The sequence below is a fragment of the Anoplophora glabripennis genome, unplaced genomic scaffold, assembly GCF_000390285.2.
Source record: "Anoplophora glabripennis isolate ALB-LARVAE unplaced genomic scaffold, Agla_2.0 scaffold92, whole genome shotgun sequence".
Lineage (NCBI taxonomy): Eukaryota > Metazoa > Arthropoda > Insecta > Coleoptera > Cerambycidae > Anoplophora > Anoplophora glabripennis.
In genome coordinates this window covers 83,239-108,260 of record NW_019416269.1, presented here as the reverse complement: position 1 = coordinate 108,260, position 25,022 = coordinate 83,239, and the positions used below count along the sequence as shown (strand labels likewise).

Genomic DNA, 25,022 nt, shown 5'->3' with positions numbered 1-25,022 from the left:
CTCTTCTGCACAACGGTTCAGCAGCCAGCGACAAAATTGTTGTCGAGGTGGATAATCTGCTGGAGTCAACGCTTGCACCTTTTGAAAGTGAAATGGATACAGCTGTTGATTACGAATTGTGCGCCAGACCGTTGTATGACTTACGCCCAGTTCAGAGCTAATTTTTCTGGTGCTTGTCGTTGGTTCCCTTTCCACCATTTGAAGAATCTGATCTTCAAAATTTGGTTGTCGGGGTCGCGGTCTCTCAATAGCCCCTATACGAATTCCTCTTTCCCTTAAACGCGCGTCAACTGCCTGAAATACCCTTCGGTCAGGAATTCTTCTCCCAGGAAAGTTTTCTGCGTACAATCGTCTAGCTTCAACAGCATTACCCCAGGCTGCACCATACATCAAATGCATATCTGCATACTCTTCACTTGTGAATGCAACCTGCGCCATTATTGAAAAATCACATATACATAAACTGCATAAACGCTATTTATTATAAACATTAACTGTCACATTGAAAACTACATAATAAATTGGATTTTGTTCAAATTCAGAAGCATTGTCGCATGTTAACACAGTCGTCAAAAACAGACTTCTATGAATATCCAATTTGTGACTAAACTATGAGAGACACAAAAAAAATGAAAGAGACTATTTTTATTGGAAATGAATTGTAAAATTATGAAATTATCACTTTTTTTAATTTAACCAGTGGCGTCACATATTTATTTTGCCCAAAGTGACAGACTCACTCTGTATCTACGCCACTGCTTAATTTTAAAGAGCCATATTTTGGCAGCAAATGCAATATCCTCGGCTTACACAGTACCCCAAATTTGATAACAATATCTTAATCCGTTTAAAAGTTATGAAAGAAAATTTTAATTTATAGAAAAAATTCAACCCCCTGTATCTTCATAACGAAGGAAGTTAGAACAAAAGTTTACCAGACTTTTATTCTTATTTTTATTCCCAAAATATGCTCACGTGTTTGTGACATATCAACCTGAAACACCCTGTATATACTCTCTATATTATTTCTTAGTTTTCTATCCACACCTCTACTTTTTAAGCTTTTCCATATAACTATCTTGGTATACTATCAAATGCCTTTTCAATATCTATAAAGGCTACGAATATGGAGCTGCCTTCACTCTTTTCTATTAACAGTTTTAATGTGAATATGTGGTCTTGCACTCCTCTCCCTTTCCTAAACCCACTTTGTGATTCTTCCATCTGGATTTCCATTATTTCTTTTAATCTATTTTCTATTATTCTCTCGTAGATTTTTAATACTGTACTTAATATAGTAGTTCCTCTACAACTTTTGCATTCCCTGTTGTTCCCTTTTTATGTATTGGCAAACGTATTCCTATTTCCCAGTCTTTTGGTATTGTTCCTTCGTTCCATACTTTATTGATTAATACCGCTAGTATTTCTATACCTAATCTTCCTAGATTTATCATCATTTCTGGTGTTATTTCTTCGTTTCTAACATAAATAATATTGTCAAATTTCAACAAAATCGGCTAAAGGATGGTTTTTAAGATTTTTATCAAAAAAAAACGAGTTTTTAAAAAGTTAGACACCCTGTATCTTGAAAATGAAGTATTACCGGGCCTATGTTTATATACACTTTTCGTCTTAGAATCATTCAAAGAATCACCCCTTGAAGTTTGACCACATACTTAAATTAACACCCTGTATATAAGTACAGAAATTAAGACAGCGACCATATTACCCCACTAGTTGTTGCGGCAACCGGAAATACCGCGCCGCCTCACGTCGTCGTGGCTACCTACACGTGCACCACCTAGAAACAAGCGAAGGTATCGTAACTTAACACGGCAATTTGTCGACGGATCCTTGGAAACCCAAAGTAACATGCATTAGCCCTATCCATTTCGTGTTCCCATTGATCGGCCAGTCTCATTCCCGCTCCACGTTCGGCCTTTCTTACATATTGAAGTAGGACGTGGCTATTGCCACTTCATATGTAATGTGGTCGTATCCAAATAGCGCCTGTGACTCGCCTGCGGAATGGCTCCGTGATACGGGACAGAAGTAAATTCTACCGCAAAGGGCGGTTAAATTGTTATTTTCCGGAAGGCGGAGGAACCCGGATTTACGTTTTTCATATTGGAGTTTCCAAATTAGATAGGAATGTGTCCTAAGAAAATACCAGTCTTGTGATATTTTTATTGCGAATAGCATTATTGCGTAAATTATGCTTACTATGTTCATAATTTCGTAAGATTGCTTCGTGCAAGTTTTAAACATAAACCAAACCAAACTTCCAAAGGCACTTATATTAGAGAGAGCGGGGTTGAATGTTTACAAAATATCACGTTTATTCAAATATGTCTGAAGATGTTGGATGTAGACAGTAATACGAATAATTAGGAATATTCGGAATTATAGTAGGATCATATTCGATGCAAAGTAATAAATCATTGCCTATCAAGGGATCCAGTGCCATACGCTTTTAAGGGTTTTAGAAATTGAATAATTTCTTTATACATTATGAAGGGACGAAGGGATCAGTTCACGTTTGGCACCCTTGTTCCTACAAAAATTCCTTTATTCTCATCAACTATTTATTTTAAATGTAATTTATTATAAATCCAATTTGTTTTTTAAATTGCACATATGTACTACATTTTTCCTCTGTACTGTAAACTGTTGTTTACTTGTTTTTTGGAGGCGCTCTCTCATTTACGATCAAGCTCGCCAGGTTAGTATTTGACATATAACCGACCACTTCGTACACTCGATGCACCTGGGCGACTACAGCTACTACCTGAACACAGTGCGTATGCAGCGGTATTTCAGATTTAACTTCAATTTCATTTTAAATTTGAAATGGTTCATCCTACGCCTTCTAAAAATTATGACATGATTTTCCTTTGATAAAAGACCGACAAATTTCTGCTCTACTTTACATCGAATACGATCCAACTATAGGAACTTGGAATAAATTGTGCTGCAAGTCTATATACAGGGCATTTGTGAAATACGTGCCTTACTTGAAAATGATGATAGTTTTATTAAGCAACTTACATCTAAAATGCTTCGGTCTTCGAGAAAATTAATTAATAAAATTAACCATAAATGTAAGTCGACCCTGTGCATCTTGTGCACGTGCATGGGCAGAATGCTTCGGACTCGCTACATGTGTGAAGCGCTGACGTTCCACGTGACCTCCACAGCAGTCAAGCAAATCTGATGGTAGGTCAGTATGTCTTGTGTTCTTTAGTTGCAGTATTACTTAGCCGGTGTATAAAATGTTTTCTGATCAAGAACTAGCAGATATCGTGTTAATGTACGGAGAATGACAGAATGTCAATTTAAATGAGTTTGCATGCGGTCTGTTACCGCAGTAGAACAGTGCAAAAGGCAGTTCAAGGGCTTCGGGATACCGAGAAGATCCATCTGATATATGAAGGCCGCAACATGTTTTCAACAACGAAAATGGCATCATAAACCTCATTGAGGGAGATCCGAGGCGCAGTACGCGCGACATTGGCCGAGAAGTAGACGTATCTAACAGTACCGTATGGCGTGTAGTATGGGAACAATTATTTTAACACCCATATCACGTACAAAGGGTTCAGGCATTAAAAAACAATGATTTTTAGCCCCGTGTAGAATTTTGCCAGTGATTTCGATCTCAAATAGCACAACATTTGGATCTTACAAGCAAGGTGCTTTTTACGATTGAACGTTGTTTTAGTAGAGACGGCATATTACATTTTCACAACATTTACTATCGGTGTGATGCAAATCCTCACATAGTACAGAGATCTCGGTTCCAACAACGGTTTTCAGTGAATGTATAGATGGTGACAGAAATTTGACCGTCGCGTCGTTTGGAAGAATATTTATTAGCATATGGAAACAACTTTGAACAATTTTTGTAGAACATTTCGTTTATTGGTAAGTAATTCGTTAATTCGTTTAAATTTTTGTGTTACTTTTAAACGAAATTTTGGACTTTAAGTAGCCCCATAAGAAATAGTCCAGGGGTGTAAGATCTGGGGATCTCGCGGGCCATTATATCGGTCCTCGTCTGAGTTCCTGAACAAGTTGAATTTTGTAGGGCCGATATTTTTCCTGCCTCAGGATACGTAGCACTGTGGTCTGACTAATTTCATTGTTTAATGCAACCAATCGTGAAGTATTATGAGGATTATCTACCATACTTATCAAAATGTTCTGTTTGTGATCTTCACTAACGCTTGGATGTCCAGGTTTTGGAATATCTACAACATTGCCAGTTTCTCTAAATTTAGATTCTATCTTACTGACTGTTGATTGGCTGATACGGCGATCTGGATGTTTTTCATTAAATAAATCGCAAACTTCCTGCTGCGTTCTAGTCTTATCCCCGCAACCGATAAGAATTAAAATTTCAATTTTTTCTGACAGTTAAATGTGCCATAATACTTTAAATTCAACAATAATTTTTATATCGCTTACAATATTTAGAAAGTCGGCATGACAGTGACACGTTGTAAAGATTTACACCTACGTGATCCATAAAAGACTTTCGGCATTTCGAAAAACTAAATTTGATAACGTTTTTGCTTTATTTTAAGTTATTTGGGTTTTCTAACATTAAATCGTCATTTACTCGAAAACTTTCCTATGTAAGATGGCAACATTTTAATACTGTCAGATTGATATTGAAACGATCTTTCAGAATCAAGAAAAAAATAGGGGGTTGGTATTTAAAAAAAACGTCGATGACGTCATTACTCGAAAACAAATGACGGTTGAAAATCGCCTTTTATGCAAAAATATGTATTTTTTAAATTAAAAATCGACATGTTCGAGGATTTTTCCCAAAAAAAATTTGTTTCATTTTTACTGAATTTATTCCATACTTTAGACCCGTACTGTATACATTATTATCCACCACCCACCCTTCCCATTTAAAAATTTGAAGGGGATGTTTACCCCGCTCAGGGGGTAGCAGTTAGAACCATCTAATTCATGCAAAAAGATGCCCCCCTCGCAAACAAAATCGACGGGTTTTTGCGTTTTTCCAAAAAAATTTTCCTAGCCGCTACGGGCTCTGTTACGTTTTCGTTGGGCCACCCTGTATTAATATATCCCTTATAGTTGTGTTGTGAAGCAGTATCAGGATTATATGAGGAATTATGATTAACATTGTGAATAAAATGCAAGTGACTGGATTTATTTCCAAACAAAATCGTAAATATTTTTAGTATCGCATACAATATAGTTACTTGTTTATTTAACACTAATTTTACCCTACCAATTAATTTTTGAATTATAGTCCACAGCATCACAAAACATTACAGCCTACCAGCTCCCACCCCTGCTTGCAAGAAAATGTATTAATTTCAAATCGTAATATATCAACTGGAACAGTGTATTATTATAGAGGATAGCTGGTATTATATTGTACAGCTAAATGTGGTCGGTTTTCATATAGTAAACATTCTATTGAAGTTATTTATTAGTAAAGTATCTTATCCTGAAAATTACCACCTAAACACAAATTAGATTTTAAGTGCAGTGATAATGAATTGTTATCCATTTATTGTTAAGTGGTGTTACAAATTAAGCATTGATAATATAACATATTTTCTACATTAATAACAATTTTCGAATAAACCACTACAAATGTGATTAAGCTCTTGGAATTTGTTTTTATAAGAGTCACATTTTTTGCACATGATGAGTACTGCAGACAATGATATGAATTAATTTTAAGTGGATACTAACAACGAAATTTTTACTTTTGTTCAATGCAAATATGTAGACTTATAGGTGATGGCTTAAATGTACTTGTGGTTCAGCAAATACTCGATGTCTCGTTCACTCATGAACTACGTAGTTTGACATTGTGGTTTGTTAAGGCGGGTATCCACTTGTGGCAATGCTCCGTAACGTAACAACGAACATTTTTACGGTCTGTTGCAAAAAGTGACACGGTTCGCTGCGAAAGTATGTGTGGTTTTGGTCGTATCATTCATTCCGTAACGTAACAAAATAAGGTTACGAGATGACATAGGAACATAAACTCGCAGTATGAACCTGATTGCAATAATGGATTCGTCACTGCAATTGCAGTTAGCAGCAGCGTCATATATTTTTATTCATCATACAATTTTGAGGAATAAGAAACGGAAATCTCCGGAAATCTTTTCTTTACTCCACTCCATAGCACAAACACAGAAAAACATACTCTTCCTAGTTACTGCAGAAAACAGACTAACCCCAGACCATATAAAAAAGACTGACGAAACAAAAAATAAGACAAAAACACACGTGCAATAGGCAACGGTACGGCCAAAAGGGTAACCCCGTCTCAACATGTAGTAGAAAGTACTGTTGAAATCCTTTGATGCGACGACTAAAAACCGACAACTGATGGTTCGTCCCGGATTAGTTACGCGTGTCAAATTTGTTACACGTACCATGCAACAATTTTCCGTCTCCACTAGTTGTAACGTAACATGTTCGGTGTCACGTTACGGGGCATTTGACACAAATGGATACCCGCCTTTATGATTTGCAATTTTATGGTGATACTACACTCACGTTTACGTGTAACGTCCATTATCGCGATAATTACTGCGTAAAAATTAATGGATTAAATTACGTGGTAAAATGAATGGCTACACTTGCATTTGATGTCTGCTCAACAAATTACGCGTTATTTGATAAAATAATTTCACTATGGAGGTTGAGGCCGCTTTACAAGTGTACCTATTATGAGAGCGTCAATTATGTATTATTATGAATATATTATAAATATGATAATTGGACGCTCGCAAAATTCATCGCCAAGCGTTATTTTGGGCGCCACAATTTTTATGTTTTTTTTCTAGAATCCCATAAACATGGTTCCATTTGAAATACTTCTAGAAACTCTATTGTTTTTTCGTTAGACCACTCCATTTTTATGCAACCATATTAAACCATGCTCGAAGCTCTAATGCATTGCAATAGACAATGCTAGTAGTTCAAGCGTTATAGAGAAGTGCTTACAGAAATTATTACTTGGAAAAAATATGACCGTATAGGAAATTAAATTTTAAATTAAGTTTCATGTTCTTTAAACTCGATCCAAAATGGCGAACACGGCTAAAAAAATAGCAAAATTACAAAAACGGTTTTTCTAAAATAACTAAAAAATTATAGCACCGATCGAAAAATTTTAAATGAGAAAGTTGTAGGCTTTAAAAAGATATATCGACTGATTTTTTTTAAGTATCGATTGTTTTGTTACTTTTCAAGACATCGAAAAAATCTTTAAAAATCTTCTCTTTTCTCTTCTTCCATAACTCGTTTACATTTACGTTCCCATACTTGCTATTTACTGCAAACATAGCCCGCGGCAAGCCAAAAAAGTGTATTTTTGGAAAATTTAAAAATATTAATTATTTTTCTAGATATATTGATTTTTTTAAAAAAGATTTGGAAAATTGGCTAGATCTCAGCGGATGGTCCTACAGTAACGATTTTTGGTTAATTTTCTTCACAAAGAGTTGTATTACTATGCTGTTATAAAATTGATGATTTTATTAATTTTAAGGATCAAACAATGACATATTTTTTTTAAAAAACTATTTCAATTTTTATTTTATGAAAATGGCTTTTAAAGAAAGAAGTTGCCGACATTTTTTCACTAATTTAAAACACAAAAATGTTTTTCTATGACCTTCTGGAGCCGAGAAAACTTTTTTATTTAAACTTTTTTCAAAGTTATTTTTTATTCTTTAAATTAATAAAAATTTTACAACAGCATGGCACTACAACTCTTTACGAAGAAAATAAACCGAAAATCGTTACTGTAGAGCAGCGATATTCAAACTGTGTTCCGCGAAACTCTGGGGTTCCGCACAACCTCTCTGTGGATTCCGCGACTGTCAAAAATTTAAAATTTTATTATCGATAATTACAAAATGCAAAAAAATATATATACTTAAAACTTTTTATTTTTATAAGTACACGCGTGTATGTTACTATAAGAGCTTTATCTATTTATGCAATTGCTGATCAGGCAATAAATGTATTAATGCCTTTTGTAACTACGTACCTGTGCGAAAAATAATTTTCCACATACGTAGCGACAAAAACAAAGTATTGCAATGCGCTTAATGCAGAATTTAAAATGCGATTGCAACTTACGACAGTAGCACCTGATTTTAACATATTATGTAAAAATATTCAAGCACTGGGATGCGCTTGAATATTTTTGATTATATTTACTCTTTTTTTTTAATTACTCAATAAATATTTACTTTTACTTTAAAGTCTTCCTTAAATTTTTACTTAGTGGAATATTTATTTTGTTAATCGTAGTACATATTTATAAATATATTAATAATCAGTAAAAAATGTGTTCGAAAATTTTTTTTAGGTGTAGGGTTCCTCAAAAAAATGGAAAAGTTAGCGGGGTTCCGCACGTCGTAAAAATTTGAAGACCGCTGCTGTAGAGCGATCCGCTGAGTTATAGAAGAAGAGAAGATTTTTTAACGGTTTCTTCGACATATCTCGAAAAGTATCAAAGCAATCGATACTTAGAAACAATCAGTCGATAGTTTTTAAAACCTACAACTTTAAAGTTTTTGATCAGTGCCATATTTTTTTAGTTAGTTTAGAAATACCGTTTTTTGTAACTTTGTGATTTTGTTCATGAGATATAAGTTCGAAAAACAAATGAAAAACGGGTTTGCCGCGACTCTTTATCCTTTTTTTTAATTTTCGGTTATACAATTTCTTTGCGATGATTTTAACCCTTAGAAAAGTTTCATTTATTGCAAAGTTTTCAAATACCACTTTTTAACACTACACATAAGGGCTATGAGCCGCTTATGATACACTGAATTCAAGGAGTCCATAACTTATAATTTGTGATTCCGATAAGAATTTCTAATGCTAATAAAGAGCAGAAAGACATTTTTTTAAATAAATTATAAAAAAAATATTTTTAATGATATTGTCAATACTCTCAAATGAAAACTTTATCAAACTAATAATTAAACTAACAAGTTATTACAACTAGAAATAAGTAAATATTCCTATGTTATTACTAAACGTTCTCTAATGATAATAAAATTACATTCCTCCTTCAATGACGCACATGTTTTGAAATATAATATCTACTTTGTGCCGTTTGTTAGTCGCCATGAGGATTATATATTTAATTTAACACTATTAATTTCTTCAGTATAAACAATATCCTTCATATCAGAAAAAGAGATTCATTGGATTTAAATTTGGAAATCGAGTGGTCAATGATTTAACACATTTTAGATTCATCCATTCCAGCGGTTTGGAAATAATTTAATTTTTAAGTACTCTCGCAAATAAAATTAAATATTTCCAAATCATCCATGTATCGGACGAAGCCAAAAATGCTCTTGTTCAGTGGCCGCCACGGTCCCCAGATTTGAATCCAATGAATTTCCTTTTCTCAGATAGAATGAAGAATATTGTTTATGGTGATGAAATTAAAATTTTCTCTAACAGAAAGAGTTCGCAAATTAGTTTCGTCAGTAAATTTGCCAACGGATAAAGACCGCTATTTGTTTTGTAATAAAACCAACAAACATGTTGGTAACGTATGTCGTTACACATGTCACTTGTGCATGTATGAACTTAGGTATATCCTTTTATTATTAGAATAAGACTTAAACTAATAATGTAATTACACAATTTCAATTGTAATAATTTGCAGAGAATTAGTAAATGATGTTTGCATTTGAGACTATTCGGAATTTTGTTTAAAATACGTTTTCATAGCTTGTTTAAAATATGTGTATGATTCTGCCCGCTTTATTGGTATAATTCTTACTGATTTTTTTAAAGTCACAAATTACGAGTTACATTCTCCTTAAATTCAGTGCGCCCTATATTTGTTTTTAGAAGTGCATAAATATCCATGAACTCATAACGAGAGCAACGAATTAGATAACATTCGTGTTAAATTTGAGGATATTCAGGCCGAGTATGTATCCCACTTTATCATAATAACAGTTACGTTATTTGAGGGTTAAACGTTAACTGTTAAGATATTGAGCAATTAAGACCATTTTTAGCAAATACTCTTATTGCAATTGTGTTGTTTTTTGAAGACGCTTTTGTGTCAACATTTTTAATAATAATTATGCAAAATTATTATAAACAAGAGTCAGTATTAGACAAAAACACATATAACTAACAGAGGTCTTTTAGGTTATGAAACATGAAACAAATGCAAATTCGTAAATAACGGGTAAGTACGACATAATAGTATATTATTTAACGAGCGGTAATGCAGGTCATAACTCACGCAGATGAAGTTTGCAGCACGAGCCGCAGGCGAGTGCTGTAATTCATCAAGTGAGTTATGACCATTACCGCAAGTTGAATACTATACTTTATCTACGACTACATTTTCTGTAAACGAGTTAACGTTTTTATTGCTACACCAATCTTGAAAATTTTTATATACACCTTTATACTTGTTTTTTGATTTTTCTGGTAATAAATTCTGTATTGCATTATTAGCTACTTCTCTTACTTCTGGAGGTGTATACTCATCTTCGCTATCTAAATTCATCTTTTTTAGGACTATTATTAGAAATTGATTTGAAAACGTCAACATTATTTTGTTAAAATATCAAATGACATTAGTCCCCTCAATGATAATAATTGACAGTTCCGTCTACTGAGAGGCGTTGGCAATTTAATAATTTTAAAATCTTTTAATTATTCATTCCTTTCCACTTGTTAAAAATTCTTTCCATTTTACACCAATGGAAGGTATTTATCGGCTTAAAAATTTCCAAGAATTTTCTGCGTACACTATTTACATACCGAATTATCATTGTAGAAGCCCAGCGTGAGTTATAATAACTCACTATAAAAACTCACGCTACTTGTTTATTGATACTATTAATTGCTCAGAAGCAGTTGAATAATTAATATATAAATTAATAGGAGTAGATAAAATAGTTTGTAACACGTTATCTTAAATTATAACAGAATTTCTTAAAGTCAAGGAATTTGGTGTCGCTATAGTTTAACGTACGTGTTATTTGTCTAATGAAAATGAACGGCTTGTTAAATTTATATTTACTTGCCGGTTTTATAAACGCACATCGAAGGTAAGTTGTAAAATTTAAGTAACTTAGGTAAGTATTTACCCTAAAATTATTGTTAGGTAAAATCAAACGAAAAAGGATCTAACAAGTAAACTACCCCAACCCGAACTCTCTGATTTCCAATATTTTTATATATGTTGTAGACTCGGTTGTAGAACATAAAAAATTAAATGATACATATTTTTTTTATCGGCGGTAAAACATATTTAGGGGGTGAAATACATCCTCAAAGTTCGCCATCCAAAACAGTTTTTTCTAAATATCTGGGGTTCTAATCAATATTTTGGAATGAAAAAAATAAAAAATGGAAATTGCTTCTTATAAAAATACAAATAGTTCACATTAGATTCCGTGTTTGGAGGTTGCTACCCTTATTTTTTATTTCAGAAAAAATATATTTTTTAAACATTTTTTATATATAAAAATTCATATTTGTTAAAAAAAAATAAAAAATATGATATATGTAAACAAATTGACAAAATTAAGTTCTCTTTTAAGTTCTAGTGTGCTAAAAATGTCTGTACGATTAGAATTAACATTTCAAAATAAAAAGTTTTTACTTTTTCTCTAATCATACGAATAATTTGTTCTATTAGCCGCAAACATATTTAAACGGATGCAAACTACCCCTTATGTTCACCCCCAAAAACAGTATTTCTGACACATCTCAATATTTTGAAATGAAATAAAATGGAAATTACTTCTTTAAAAAAATAAAATGTTCCACAAGTGATTCCGTGTTTGGGGGTTGCAACCCTTATTTTTTATTTCAGGAAAACTAAGTATATTTTCAAAAATTTTTTATATATAAAAAATTCATATTGATTCAAAAAATTAAAAATATGATTTATGTAAACCAAATTGACAAAAATGATTTCTCATTTTAGGGGCCGATCAACACCCTAATAACCCCCTAGTGTGCGAAAAATGTCTTTACTTTTTCTCTAATCATACGAATCATTTTCTCTCTTGGTCTAAAACGGATTTAAACGGATGCAAACTACCCCTGATGTTCACCCTCAAAAACAGTATTTCCATGATATCTCGGGTTCTAATAAATATTTTGGAATGAAACAAAATGGAAATTACTTCTTATAAAGAACAGATGTTTCACAAAAAAAGAATTAAAAAGTATATTATCTGATATTCTCTAGAAATTAAAATTAGGAATGTGAGTATATTATACACGAGAAAAAAAGAGAAATAAATAATTAATTCAAGTAAAAAAATAAAACCAACCATTAATCGATACCATTAACTACATTCATTTTAAAAGAAGTTTGCAGCCCTTTACATTATGTTCTGTACATTTTGATACAAAACTTCTGTTTATACTGATTTAAGGAGGATTATTAAAATTTAACAGAAATATTTATTAAGAATCCAAAAATAAAAAGAATATTGGTGGTTCGAATTTTAAACTTTTAAGCACGAATGCTGCCAACTCCTCGGAATGAAATTGACGTACAATCCTGCGTCACTTTTGAGACACCCTTTATAAATTTTCCTAACATCTAGCGTTATACTACTGCGTAATACTTGCATTGCATAATAAACTGTAAAAATTAAAAATTCCTATCTACATATTGAACTATGGAAATAACCATAGTGATTTAGCGCTACTAAATTTAGCATTGTAAAATCGTATTACTTTTGCTGTTAGGAGATTCTCTTAAGATATATTTTCTTTATCTTATCATCATTGACATAAGAGTATAAAAGTAAAGTATCTCGAGAAACGTACTTATTATTATGTTTCTAGTTTATTAAATCTATATTTTGGAATTAGGTATGTACAAAGTTTGTGGTTTAATGAATAAAACATCAATTTAATTTTAAAATACTTTTATTACGTTAAACCTATTAATAAAGCTATTAGATCTATTAACACACACCAGTGGCGTATCCGTGTCATGTCAGTTCGATATCAATATCAGTTGCTTAGGGTTTAAATGACAGTGACGTATTTTACTATTAGTGCAGCGTCAGTTTCTATTCCGTGGTTTTTTAATACGTTGGCAATCATATTTTTTTAATTGTCACTGAATTGTTGCGATCAATTTTTTCTTGTGTTATATGTTGCTAAGAATGAACGAAGATCTTTTCGAATCGGTAAGTAGTCCAGACAGTATGTGTTTTAAAAGTAGGTTATATGGATGTTTCATATAGTAACACTAATTTTTGTTGGAAATAGTTGTAAATACGTATTATGTAAAATGATAATTGCGATATACGCCAGCTGAAAAAGTTGTTCATAATTGTTAGTGCAAGAAAATGGAAAACAAAAAAAAAGGCGCATTTTCCCCTTCTTTCATTTATAACTCGGAGTATGTATAAGTTCGTGAAGAAAGATGTTTTTTTCATGAATTTATTTCGGACCTTGACTTTAGAGCAGCCATATAAAAAGTATGGTTCTGAGTACTTCATAATATGGTAGTATTGCATAAATTTGTTCATCGAAATCGGCCTGGTAGATTTCGCACAATTCAATTGTTAATTAAGAAAATACAAAACAAAATTATACTTACTTATTTTTCAATTCTCTCTCACGGTAAAACAGATAATTATTTTGAGTTCCCAATTTTTATACCTACATACCCTTTGGAGTCTCAACTATCAATCACCATTTAAAAATTTTCGATTTTATTCATTTCAGCAAGAATTGAAATATTTTCAAAATTTCTTAGAAAAAATACTTATAAACATTTAGAGCTGGAGCTACCGTATTGACATATTCTTCAAATGTAATTATGGGATCAAATGAAGGAAGGATTGACGAACAAAATCCACCTTTGATCTTGTGGATACGATAAATCGTCATTGAAATCTAAAAGCGCAAAGTAGAAGTGAGTTTACGGCAAAACAACGTAGGTGCTGTACAATAAGCAAAGACTTTATAACTATGAAAATTTGTTTAAATCGGAAATATATTTTGAGTGTTCTGCAAAAAAGATTTTTACATTTCACAGGAATCGAGCAGTGTCAAAGAGTGTGGAGTTGGCGGACTATGCGAGCGAAGCAGCATAAGTCACTCGCTCAACTTCAATCGACTTTTTCTCAGCTTCTATAACATATAAATAAATGATTTTAATCGAAACAGGAAAGCAAGATCTATTCGAACTTTACAATGTCGATTCAAAAAAGTCTTTCAATTTAAATTTATATGCAACATAAAGAACAATAAAGTAGATAATACAGGGTCGGAAAGTTCCCACGGTTCATCGGCCGTTACGTGAGAGCGATAAAGTAAGTCATATAAATCCGTGCGATAGAGAAAGATGGCTATAATGAAGGCGTCTTAATAGTCACCGCCCATTTCGCCCTTCCACAAATAGGAAGTGGATCGTATTTGTGGAAGGGCGAAATGGGCGGTGACTATTAGACGCCTTTATAATAGCCATCTTTCTCTATCGCACGGATTTCTATGACTTTCTTTATCGCTCTCACGTAACGGCCGATGAACCATGGGGACTTTCCGACCCTGTATACGGTATAATGTATAGAAAGTCCAGCTACGAAAACTTTTAATAATATTTCACAAAAATGGAAATAGACTTGTTAAAATAAAAGGAAATTTAGGTAGGTACTACTTATGGAAAGTAGAAAAATATAATAGCATTTTCTTGCATTATAAAGTCTTATTTACCTTTATATCACGAATATGCTCCTGCAGCAATTTAAATCTCAAGAAGTAACGAACACAAACCACTGTCAAGGTCGTTTTACAGCAGAATAATAGCGACTAGATTCATTATCTGTTGTAGAAACTGACAAAAAATTGATTGAAATTTCGCGAGTGAATTATGCTGCTCCGCTCGCATAGTCCCCCACTCCTCGATCTTTGACTCTGCTATATTCCTGTGAAATGTATCAATCTTTTTTGCATCAGAACAGTTAAAATACATCTCCGATTTAAACAAATTTTCATAGGTATAAAGTCTGCTTGAAACACTCAAAATCACTTTACAGTATGTTATTTTGCCGTAAACTCACTTCACCTTTGAGCTTTCATATCTCGATGACGATTCATCGTATCCACAAGATCAAAAGTGGATTTTGTTCGTCAATCCTTCCTCTATTTGAACCTATAATTACATTTGAAGAATATGCAAATACGATAACTCCAACTCTAAATGTTTATAAGTATCTTTTCGAAGAAATTTTGAAAAAATTCTAATTGTTGCTAAAATGGATAAAATCTAACATTTTTGAGTAGGGATTGATAGCTGAGACTCCAAAGAGTATGTATAAAAATTGGGAGTTCAAAATAATCATTTGTTTTACCGTGAGAGAGAATTGAAGAATAAGTATAATTCTGTATTTTTTTAATTAACAATTGAATTGTGCGAAATCTACCAGGCCGATTTCGATGAAAATGTTTCTGCAATACTACCATATCATGAAGTACTCAGAACCATACTTTTTGTATGGTCCTAAAGTCAAGGTCCGAAATAAATTCATGAAAAGAATATATTTTTTCACGAATTTTATTTCGGTCTATACTGTATTGCAGCAAAAATAATGCACATAAAAACTTCGGACCGCTTTTATTTTGAAGGGAATCTTAAAACGAAACTTATTTTTTCCTTTGACTATTTTCTCTAATGTCAATATTCTCAGAGTTTTATATGAAAGAAGGGAGAAAAATGCGCCTTTTTTATTTTTTTACATTTTCTTGCGCTAACAATTATACACAACTTTTTCAGCGGGCGCATATCGCAATTATCATTTTGCATAATATTTAGAACTATTTCCAACAAAAGTTGGCGCTGTTATACAGAGTGATTCACAACTTATCCAAAAAAAATTGGGAATAGATGCGGCATGAGAAATGGAGTCAATATTGTAAAAAAAAATTTTTGTAAAATTCATATAGTTTCCGAGAAAAAAATTATTGAAGTTATAGTACATTCAACCACTACAAAGCTGGACAACTGTAGTCTCTAGCGTCACTCGCAATACGCGTGGAGAGCCAGGTGGCCTTAGCGACTTCGAATACTGAAATCCGTCGTTGCGATAGTGTTTACCTCTTATCTGTGGTGTTTACAACAGTTTTTTAGTAGTTAGTGTCAAAAATGGTTTGCATGTATAGCAACTTGGAGTTGATGGATATCGTTTTAATTTATGGTGAATTGTATTATGGTGAAGTATTTTTGTTATGGTGAAACAAGACATTTGTGTTAGTTCGTAGAAAGTGAGTAAGACGGACGCAAATGTGTTTACACGTTGGTGAATAAAATTTTGAACAATTGCTGTAACAACGGGTATGTCAAATGATTTTATTATTTAAAAACACAAATAAATTTTATGAATTAATGAAGGCAAAAGCATTTAAATTTGCCGATATAAAATAGGTGCTATAAAATTATATTTATTTCTTTACTTGCGAAAGTTTTTGCCCGTTTTTATCACCGCCATGCCGGTCACATTGTGCGAGGTCAGGTTTTACAGTGGACCAGTTTCCAGTGCCGTGCAGAAGTGTATTTTTATATCATTTTCGAACTGCCATTTTTGATTTTTTCTTTACAAAATTGTATTTGTAAGGGTCCCCTGTACATTCAGAATTTTTTTTTGGATATGTTCTGAATCACCCTGTATAAAACATCCATCCCGAAACAGATACCGACTGAACTAAATTATTTTTCCTCAGTTTCGCTGTATAGCAGTTGAATTAAAAAATATATTTGCAATTAGTAACGTATCTATCTACATACCAATATTAGTTAATATCATGTAATCATGTAAAACTTAATGTTGTTTAGAAATAGATTCTTTTTTCAAAGTTCGGTTCTTCCACCAGAGCGAAATCAAAAAAATATGGTGACTTTAAAATAACAAGTCTCTAAATTATACAAAAACAATCTGATTTGCTAAATTATTTTTTAACTTCTCACAATGTAGTTGATATTAAAGCAACTGGCAACACCGGCAGTGAGGAATACAGCTTCATACGTAAATTCCGGGAGAGCTGGTTTACTCCGTTCAGTGGTGGCGTATACAAGAATTAAAGCGAGGTTTAAAAGACTAATTATAACTCGAGTATTTATTTTAAAAAAAGAATGTATAAATTAATAAATTATTTTTCACTACCTATTTTCTTCCTCTTCCTTTTATAGGGCCAGGGTAATAATTGTTAATTCATTATCAGTAAAGGCAGCCTACGGACGGACGGTGCTGATACGGTGCTGATATATGTAAATAGACAAGTACTTCTAAATTTTAATATTTAATATAGAAAGCAGTAGTTTTTTATCTCGAATGAAAGAATTAATTATTCAATGTTTTGTTACTGCAATGTACTTTCTAGTATGAATTGCTGTTTATTTTACATAGGTACTATTTACTTGGCTAAATTAATTAAGCTATTTTATATCTATGTTTGATGAAAAGATAACAATAATTAAATAATACTCAAAAACCATATACATTTTAAATTATCGACTTCGTAGGTATTACTGCCTCAGATTATATAATTCAAAATATTTGCGCGTGAATAAATTAAAGCGTTATAGTGCAATTTTCTCTATGATATAAATGATTTACAATAAATTTCTTGTTAAGAAAAAATGTATTTTAGAATCATTTTAAATATCTGGCTATCAGATATTTTTAGTCTCAATCCAATTTTCTACAGGGTGTTAGAAGTTTGACTGCCTTAATTTTAACAGACGATAGAATACATTCAAATAAACAAAAAATTTTATATGACATGGGCCCTACTCAACAATTTCCGAGAAAAAAATTATCAGAATCTCCAACTTAATATACAAAAGTTCGAATAATTAAGGAATATTGACATAATTGTGTGCATAGAATTCCATAAAATACAATGTTTATCACTTTTTTGAACTTCTTTATGCTCAATTCTAAAAAATAATTAGCGTTCTAATAAATTTAAAATTCAATAAAATTCATATCGAACAATGTGACAACGGCGTGGCGGTTTAATAACACGAGGTATACAGCAACCATCAATACGCAATTCAGTTGGTATCTGGATTCGACCGTGTCGGAGTGTTTTTTGCGTACCATTATTTCCTTTTCTTGATGTGTTTTCCAGCTAGTGCACGAAAATTGGATTCGAAGGTGTCGTGTGTGCATTGAAAATGGTGGTGGACATTTTAAGCATACGTTGTAGTTTGTTTTTTACTTTTGCGTTTAAAAATTACTGAATTTTGCGTTTTGGTAACTACCTAAATTATTTTTAATACGTATGATTATTTGGACAACGTGAATCTTTGGGTACTGTAATTAAGTACTTATTTTTCAAATACATAATTTGATTAAAAGTTTACTTCTTGTTTTAAGAGATTCATAATTACTAAAATTCGAACTAAAATTTAAGCACACAGTATCTGCGTACTACAAAAACGATACATTTTGTTTAATTTATTTAAAAATTGGAAAACAGTTGTCTTGAAATATACTAAATCTTTCACAATAATAGTTGTTTACATTTTTTCCGTAGGACAAGACTGCCGCGTGCACATGACGTCGTGTGCATCAACGGGTTACGCGCTGTTGTCACGTTGTGATGAAACTCTCCAATATTAATACTCGCTGTATTTCGAAAACAGTTAATCTTACGCCCTTGTAATATACAACTTTTTTGTTCATTCATGCTGAAGTAAATGCAACTTCTTACACCATGAATATGAAATAAATGTTGTTTTACAAATAGAATACATTTCTTAGTTAATATTTGTTATGAAATAATACATTTTATAATTAAATTATTAATTATTACATATTTTTTATTCAAGTAGTTATGCTACAAAGTTTTTTAAAAATATGGTGGTAATAAATAGTTGTGTTTTAATTAAATGTACTAAATGTCGGTAAACAACAATTTGACACAACTAATTGTTATATAAACCTGACAAAAATTAAAGAAAAAATTAGTTTTTCATTGTTCTTAACTATGTAATGAGCGTTCAAATAAAAACGTGGTCAAGTTGGTTCTGTAAATTTGGACGTAGGGCGTAGCGTATAGCAAATGAACTTAAACGTCATCTGTCAAAGCGCTATATCGCCGCTATCAATTTGAATATTTTCGTTTTAAAAAGCGTTTAAAATGGTGTTTTCTCAAGAACAAAAAGTGTTTATCATAGAGTCCTACTTTAGAAATGGACGCAAGATTGATGGAATATGGAAGTATTCTATTGAGGAATGTTTCATAGAATTTCAAAATCAATTTCCCGGCGTTGTTGAGTACAAAATTTTTCAAAGTGCAGTTCAGCGTTGTGTTAATGTTTTTCGTGAAACGGGCAGTGTAACAAGAAAAGAAGGAAGCGGCCGACCTAAAAAGCGGACTGAAGAATTAAAAGAAAATGTCCAACAAATAATGGAAAATGCGCCAAGAACTTCTGTACGTGTTTTATCACAAATGGTGGGAGTATCAGTCGGTACCTGCCACACAGTGTTAAAAAAAGATTTGCGTTTGTTCTCCTATCGTTTAACTTGTCAGCAAGAACTTCATGAAGTTGATTTTCCGCGACGGGCTGTATTTTGTGAATGGTTTTTAAACAACTACGGTGAACTTCATAATATCACCTTTTTTTCTGATGAAGCCTGGTTTCATTTAAGTGGTTACGTAAACTCACAGAATATGAGAATGTGGTCTTCTGAAAAACCAGATAACTTTTTTGTCGAGGGCCCTCTACACGCTCAAAAAATTGGAGTTTGGTGTGCTCTCAATCGAAGGAGGATTTATGGACCTATTTTTTTTAATGGTACTCTTACTGCGCAAAGGTATAGAGAAGAAATTATCGCTCCTTTTGTTAACCAGCTGGAAGAAAACGAAATTACAAACTTTTACTTTCAACAAGATGGCGCAAGGGCACATACGGCAGGCGAGACGATGAATATGTTGAGGGAAGTTTTCCAAAATCGACTAATAAGTCTCAATGCTGAACATGAATTTCCACCGAGGTCATGTGATATTACGCCGTGTGATTTCTTTTTGTGGCCTTACCTTAAAAACACTATTTTTGAACTGCCTATTCCTGATTTAAACCATCTGCAGGCTCGACTTATAGACAAGATTCGTGAAATTAACAATACCCCGAGCATCTTAGAAAATGTCTTTAATTCTTTGAGGAACAGGTGTGAAAAGTGCTTGGAACAAGGAGGGGGACACTTTCAGCAGCTGCTTTAATTTATTGTTATAACAAGGAGGGGGACACTTTCCGCAGCTCCTTTAATTGTTTGTTATTGTTATCACGATTATTCTTTAAAATAAAGTTATATAGTCATTAACGTTATTGAAACTGACAGCTGCTATACAGCTCGTTGAGAAATGAGGTTAAGTTGGTCGCTATAAGCTACTCCCTACGTCCAATGTGTCAGAGCCAACTTCGACCACGTTTTTATTTGAACGCTCGTTATAAAAGTTATAGGAAAGTATCAACTTTCAACTTACGATACTGGATTTTTCTTTAGATAAAAATGACTAACGAAAAGCAAGACATATTGGTGGACATTTCCGATGATGATCTGCCAAAACTTTTGGAAATGTATGATAAACATAAAGATTGGGCACCAACCGCGTACAGTACAATATTAACAGGCATTGAATGGAAAAGGAAGAGTAAAGAAAAGTACACGACATTTATGTCACCTCATAGCTGCTGGCGAGAAGATGGCACATTTTTTGTTCTAGTTACGGTAAATATGCAAGCCATACTGTCGAGAATAGTGTTATGGTTACTTATAATGGAAGGTTCCCTCTAACGAGCTAATAAATAGATTTGATAACATGTAACATATTCATTTCAGCTTACTGTATTTTAGAACTAACTCATAGATTAAAAGGAATTATAAGGGACATGATTTTCTACAAAAAGGAACTGTAATGTGCTGCTTAATTGATTCTCAAGTTATAGGTAACCATTTTCCTAACACTGCTGTTTTTTTTTGCAACGAAAAACAATCCATTTTAATCAACATATATTTTAACACATTTTTAATTCCCCCTTTCAGTGCCATTGCTTCGATATATTCATTTTTTCCTTAGACGACACTGGCAAAAATATTTACGAAGGTATCCTGAAGACTAGAAGATTTAATCCTGGAGAATTCAAAGACAGGGATTCTTGGTTTTATATGGTACATAATAAGTTTTATCCGATTGTTTCAAAGGCTATTAAAGACAAAGGATGGACTTCAACCGCAGATATTCATTATGATATGTACAGTATTCCTAGGGAACAGGCTTTGAAGTTTGATACAGAGTAAGTCGACGCCTGAAACTCAGACCTAAACTAGTACATAAATGAATAATAGAATTTATGTATGAGAAGGAGGAGCTAAAGCGAAATTTGCCTAGAACATTAAAAAGAAAGTTGTAATGTTTCTCAACAAAATATTCTTTTGGAATTTAGAAGTTTTTTTTTCAAAGTGTCAGAAGATGGCCAGATTCCAACCGATCTTCATACATTTCTTTCTAAAATACTCGTAAAGACTTGTATTTTCATGCCCAAGTGCTATAAATTTGATTTGGGTCATATCGATTGAGTTATGTGAGGTTAGGTTGCCAAATTTCAATTTTTTTTATTTTCAGAGAATATTAAGGGTGAGAGAGCAGTAGGGGTAATTTTTGGGCGGAAGAAATACCTACTGAAGATCTGAGATGATATACGTTTGATTTGGGTCATATTGATTTGAGTTTTAAGAGGTTAAGTTGCCGATGTCCGTTATTCCAGAAAGTAAACGTTGAAAATTAAGGATAAGAGAGTAGTGAAAGTATTGTAATAGGGAAGAAAGTGTACTTAATAAAATTCTGAGATGTCTTCAGTAGATATATCTACCCCTCAAAAAATTACCCCTACTGCTCTCTCACCCTTAATATTCCACCCTTAATATTCAACGTTTGATTCACTGAAAATACAAAAAAAATGAAATTTGGCAACCTAACCTCTCAAAACTCAATCGATATGACCCAAATCAAATTTATAGCACTTGGGCATGAATGTACATGTCTTTACGAGTATTTTAGAAAAAAAATATATGAAGGTCGGCTGAAATCTGGCAATCTTCTGGAATTTTGAAAAAAAAACCTTAAAAAATCCCAGTGTGCGTTGGTGCTACTGAAAAAATGTTTATTACATTGTACCTACAAAATGAGATGCGCTGGATCAAAATTCGTTAATTAGTTTTCTTGCAAAATTCAAAAAACAGCCAATTTTACTGTTTTTTTTTTCATTTTTTTACATGGTAGTTCGAATTTTATACAGGAAACTTCGAGAGCAGATAGATCTGTTTAAAATAATAGGCGTTTGCCTTATAAACATAGGTTTGGAACGGCCTAGTTTCAAAGATACGGGGTGTTAAAAAAATTATTTTTTATTTATATCTCCGGAATCTATTAACCGATCTCAATAAAATTTAGTACAGATAATATATGATAGTAGGCCACGTATTTCCTAAAATATAAGCTCTAAAACTTCAACCAGTGGTGTACAACTGGACAGGGTCACCTCCTTTTTTTTTTAAAAAAAACCTACGCCACTGTATTTTTTACGAGCTGTTGCAACGGATTTATATGCTAATGCACAAAATACGTAAAAAAGGTAACTTGAATTTTTTCCCTAAAGTTCGCCGTTCTCAAGTTATTCATATCAATACAATCTCCTTGTGGTAGACACTTTTAACCATAAAATTATTACAAGAATATTTATGTTTATGCTCAAAAGTAAATTCTTTACACTCGTCGCTTTCATATTTTTGGATTAAAACGATATTTGAAAAATCACGACGGCGCAACGAAAGGCACAGAAATTAAATTTTAAGAGGATTTGACAACGATCCTCGGCTAAGTACACGAAGAACGTCTTGGCAATTTGGGGTGAGTAAATCGAAAATTTGAAAAGTTCTAGATAAGGATGGTAGAAATCCGTACCATTTACAATCTGTGCAAAATTTACTTCCGGGACATGCAGAGAGACGCCTGAATTTTTGTCAGTGGTCGTTAAACTCAAAACATAATCCAGAATTCTTACTAGAAATACTTTAAACCGATGAGGCTACGTTTACAAGACGAGGGGTAGTGAATTTTCACCATATTTGGTCACAAGAAAATCCTCATGAAGTTCGGACAAGATCTTTTCAACCCGAATTTTCTGTGAAAGTGTGGCTCGGAATAAATTTCTGTACCTTTCTTCTTGCCACTACATCTAAATTCCCAATCATTTCTAAACTTTCTAGAAAACCATCTATTTGAATTATTAGAGGATGTTCCATTAAATATACCACAAAATAGCTGGATACAAATGGATGGCGCTCCTGCGCATTTTAGGAGAATAATACAAGAATGGCTTAATGAAAATTATGAGACGATGGATAGGTAGGAGACAGAATGCCAGGGTCAACCATAATAGTGCAGAGGGTCCAGTGTCTTGGCCAGCCAGATCGCCAGATCTAAACCTCCTGGACTGTGTTTGGGGTTACCTATCTGAAAAGTAAAGTTTACTCTACTCCAATAGATACAAGACCACAACTACTGTAGAGAATAGAAGACGGGTGTAATGAATTAAAAGAAAACCACCACATGATATTGTATTATATTAGCTTCAATTAGTTCCATTAATAGAAGATGACATAAATATATCGATGTCCACATAGCATCTTGAACAATTGTTGTAAATACGTAACGTTAATTTTGTTTTTTGTTTAATTGTTGTTGCTTGATAAATGTATTTTTATTATTAATATTTTGATTTAAATTGTTCTTATCTGTAAAGATAGTGGATTAGGGCTCCAGGGGAAACTAAAACAGGCTAGGAACGCTACCTCACAGGTAATGTGGAATGAATTTTGTTAATTTGCTTACAAATTGCACTTACTTTTAAGCATAAACATAAATATTCTTGTATATGTATTATGGTTTGAAGTGTCTGCCACAAGGGGATTGTATTGGTATGAATAACTTGAGAATGGTGAATCTTGGGGAAAAAATTCAAGTTACCTTTTTTACGTATTTAGTACATTAGAATATAATTCCGGAGATATACACAAAAATAATTTTTTTTACAACTTTAACACCCTGTGCCTCTAAAACGGTACCATTCTAGACCTATGTTTATAAGGCAAACACCTGGTATCTGCCCTCGAAGTTTCCTTCATAAAATTCGGACCACCCTGTATAATTCAATTAGTTTTGCTTCTAAAAAATCGTACTATAACTTTTTTGAAGGTCATTGTATACTTAATAAGTGGTAGGTATAAATTTCCTCACTTTGAGACGTTAAAGAGATTGTTTAAATATTAAGTTGAAAATAAAGCCTTTTCCATATTCAAAGTTAAGTGGTAAATTTTTTTCAGATAAAATATTCACATCGATTATTTAATTGCTGCGATGTTTATGCAAATTTTTAGCCTTTACTCGTTGCTCTACGATGCTATAATTTAGGTATAGTTACGATTTTCTTCCAGATGTCCACCTGATGTATACATAAAACCACTAGATAAATCAGCTGCACATCAAATCAGTTCAGTATGGCCACACAATTATAACAACTCCCATAAATACGTCGCACTTTTAATAGAGATGAATGGTGGATTTGGAGTGTATTTAAAATCTACCGATGAATTGGCGGCATGGGTGCTTTTGTCCGCGATGGGTCAACTGACTATATTACAAACCGCGGAAGGCCATCAAAAGAAAGGCTACGCAAGTCTGATAACTAAGTACATATCGAGAAAGTTGGCAAAAAAGGGCTATAATGCTTCTGGGGGAATAATACATGGAAATTATTCTTCTAAGGCCATGTTCGAAAAAATTGGATTCAGAAATTTAGGAATGGGCACATATATCGTATTTGCAAAAGCTACAGATCGAAACATAATGGACCCTTAACAGTGGAGCCAGTGGAGCGAAAATAAAATTCATTTTTAGTTAGAAATGTTGAA

General features: G+C 32.7%; 2 protein-coding genes across 3 annotated transcripts in view; both read left to right on the top strand.

Annotated features, from left to right (window-relative positions):
- LOC108903292 overlaps window positions 1-25,022 on the top strand; it is a 159,482-nt gene that overhangs the window by 126,426 nt on the left and 8,034 nt on the right. The window lies entirely within an intron of this gene.
- LOC108903290 lies at window positions 9,867-24,986 on the top strand. Of its 2 annotated transcripts, none has more exons than XM_018705409.2 (4): window positions 9,867-9,976; window positions 20,556-20,780; window positions 21,096-21,346; window positions 24,546-24,986. In XM_018705409.2, the coding sequence occupies exons 2-4, from the start codon at window positions 20,562-20,564 to the stop codon at window positions 24,967-24,969; spliced, it is 894 nt and encodes a 297-aa protein (XP_018560925.1). In that variant the 5' UTR covers window positions 9,867-9,976; window positions 20,556-20,561; the 3' UTR covers window positions 24,970-24,986. The 2 variants fall into 2 exon arrangements, with proteins under 2 accessions (XP_018560925.1, XP_018560924.1); XM_018705408.2 differs by lacking the exon at window positions 9,867-9,976 and adding an exon at window positions 12,879-12,903.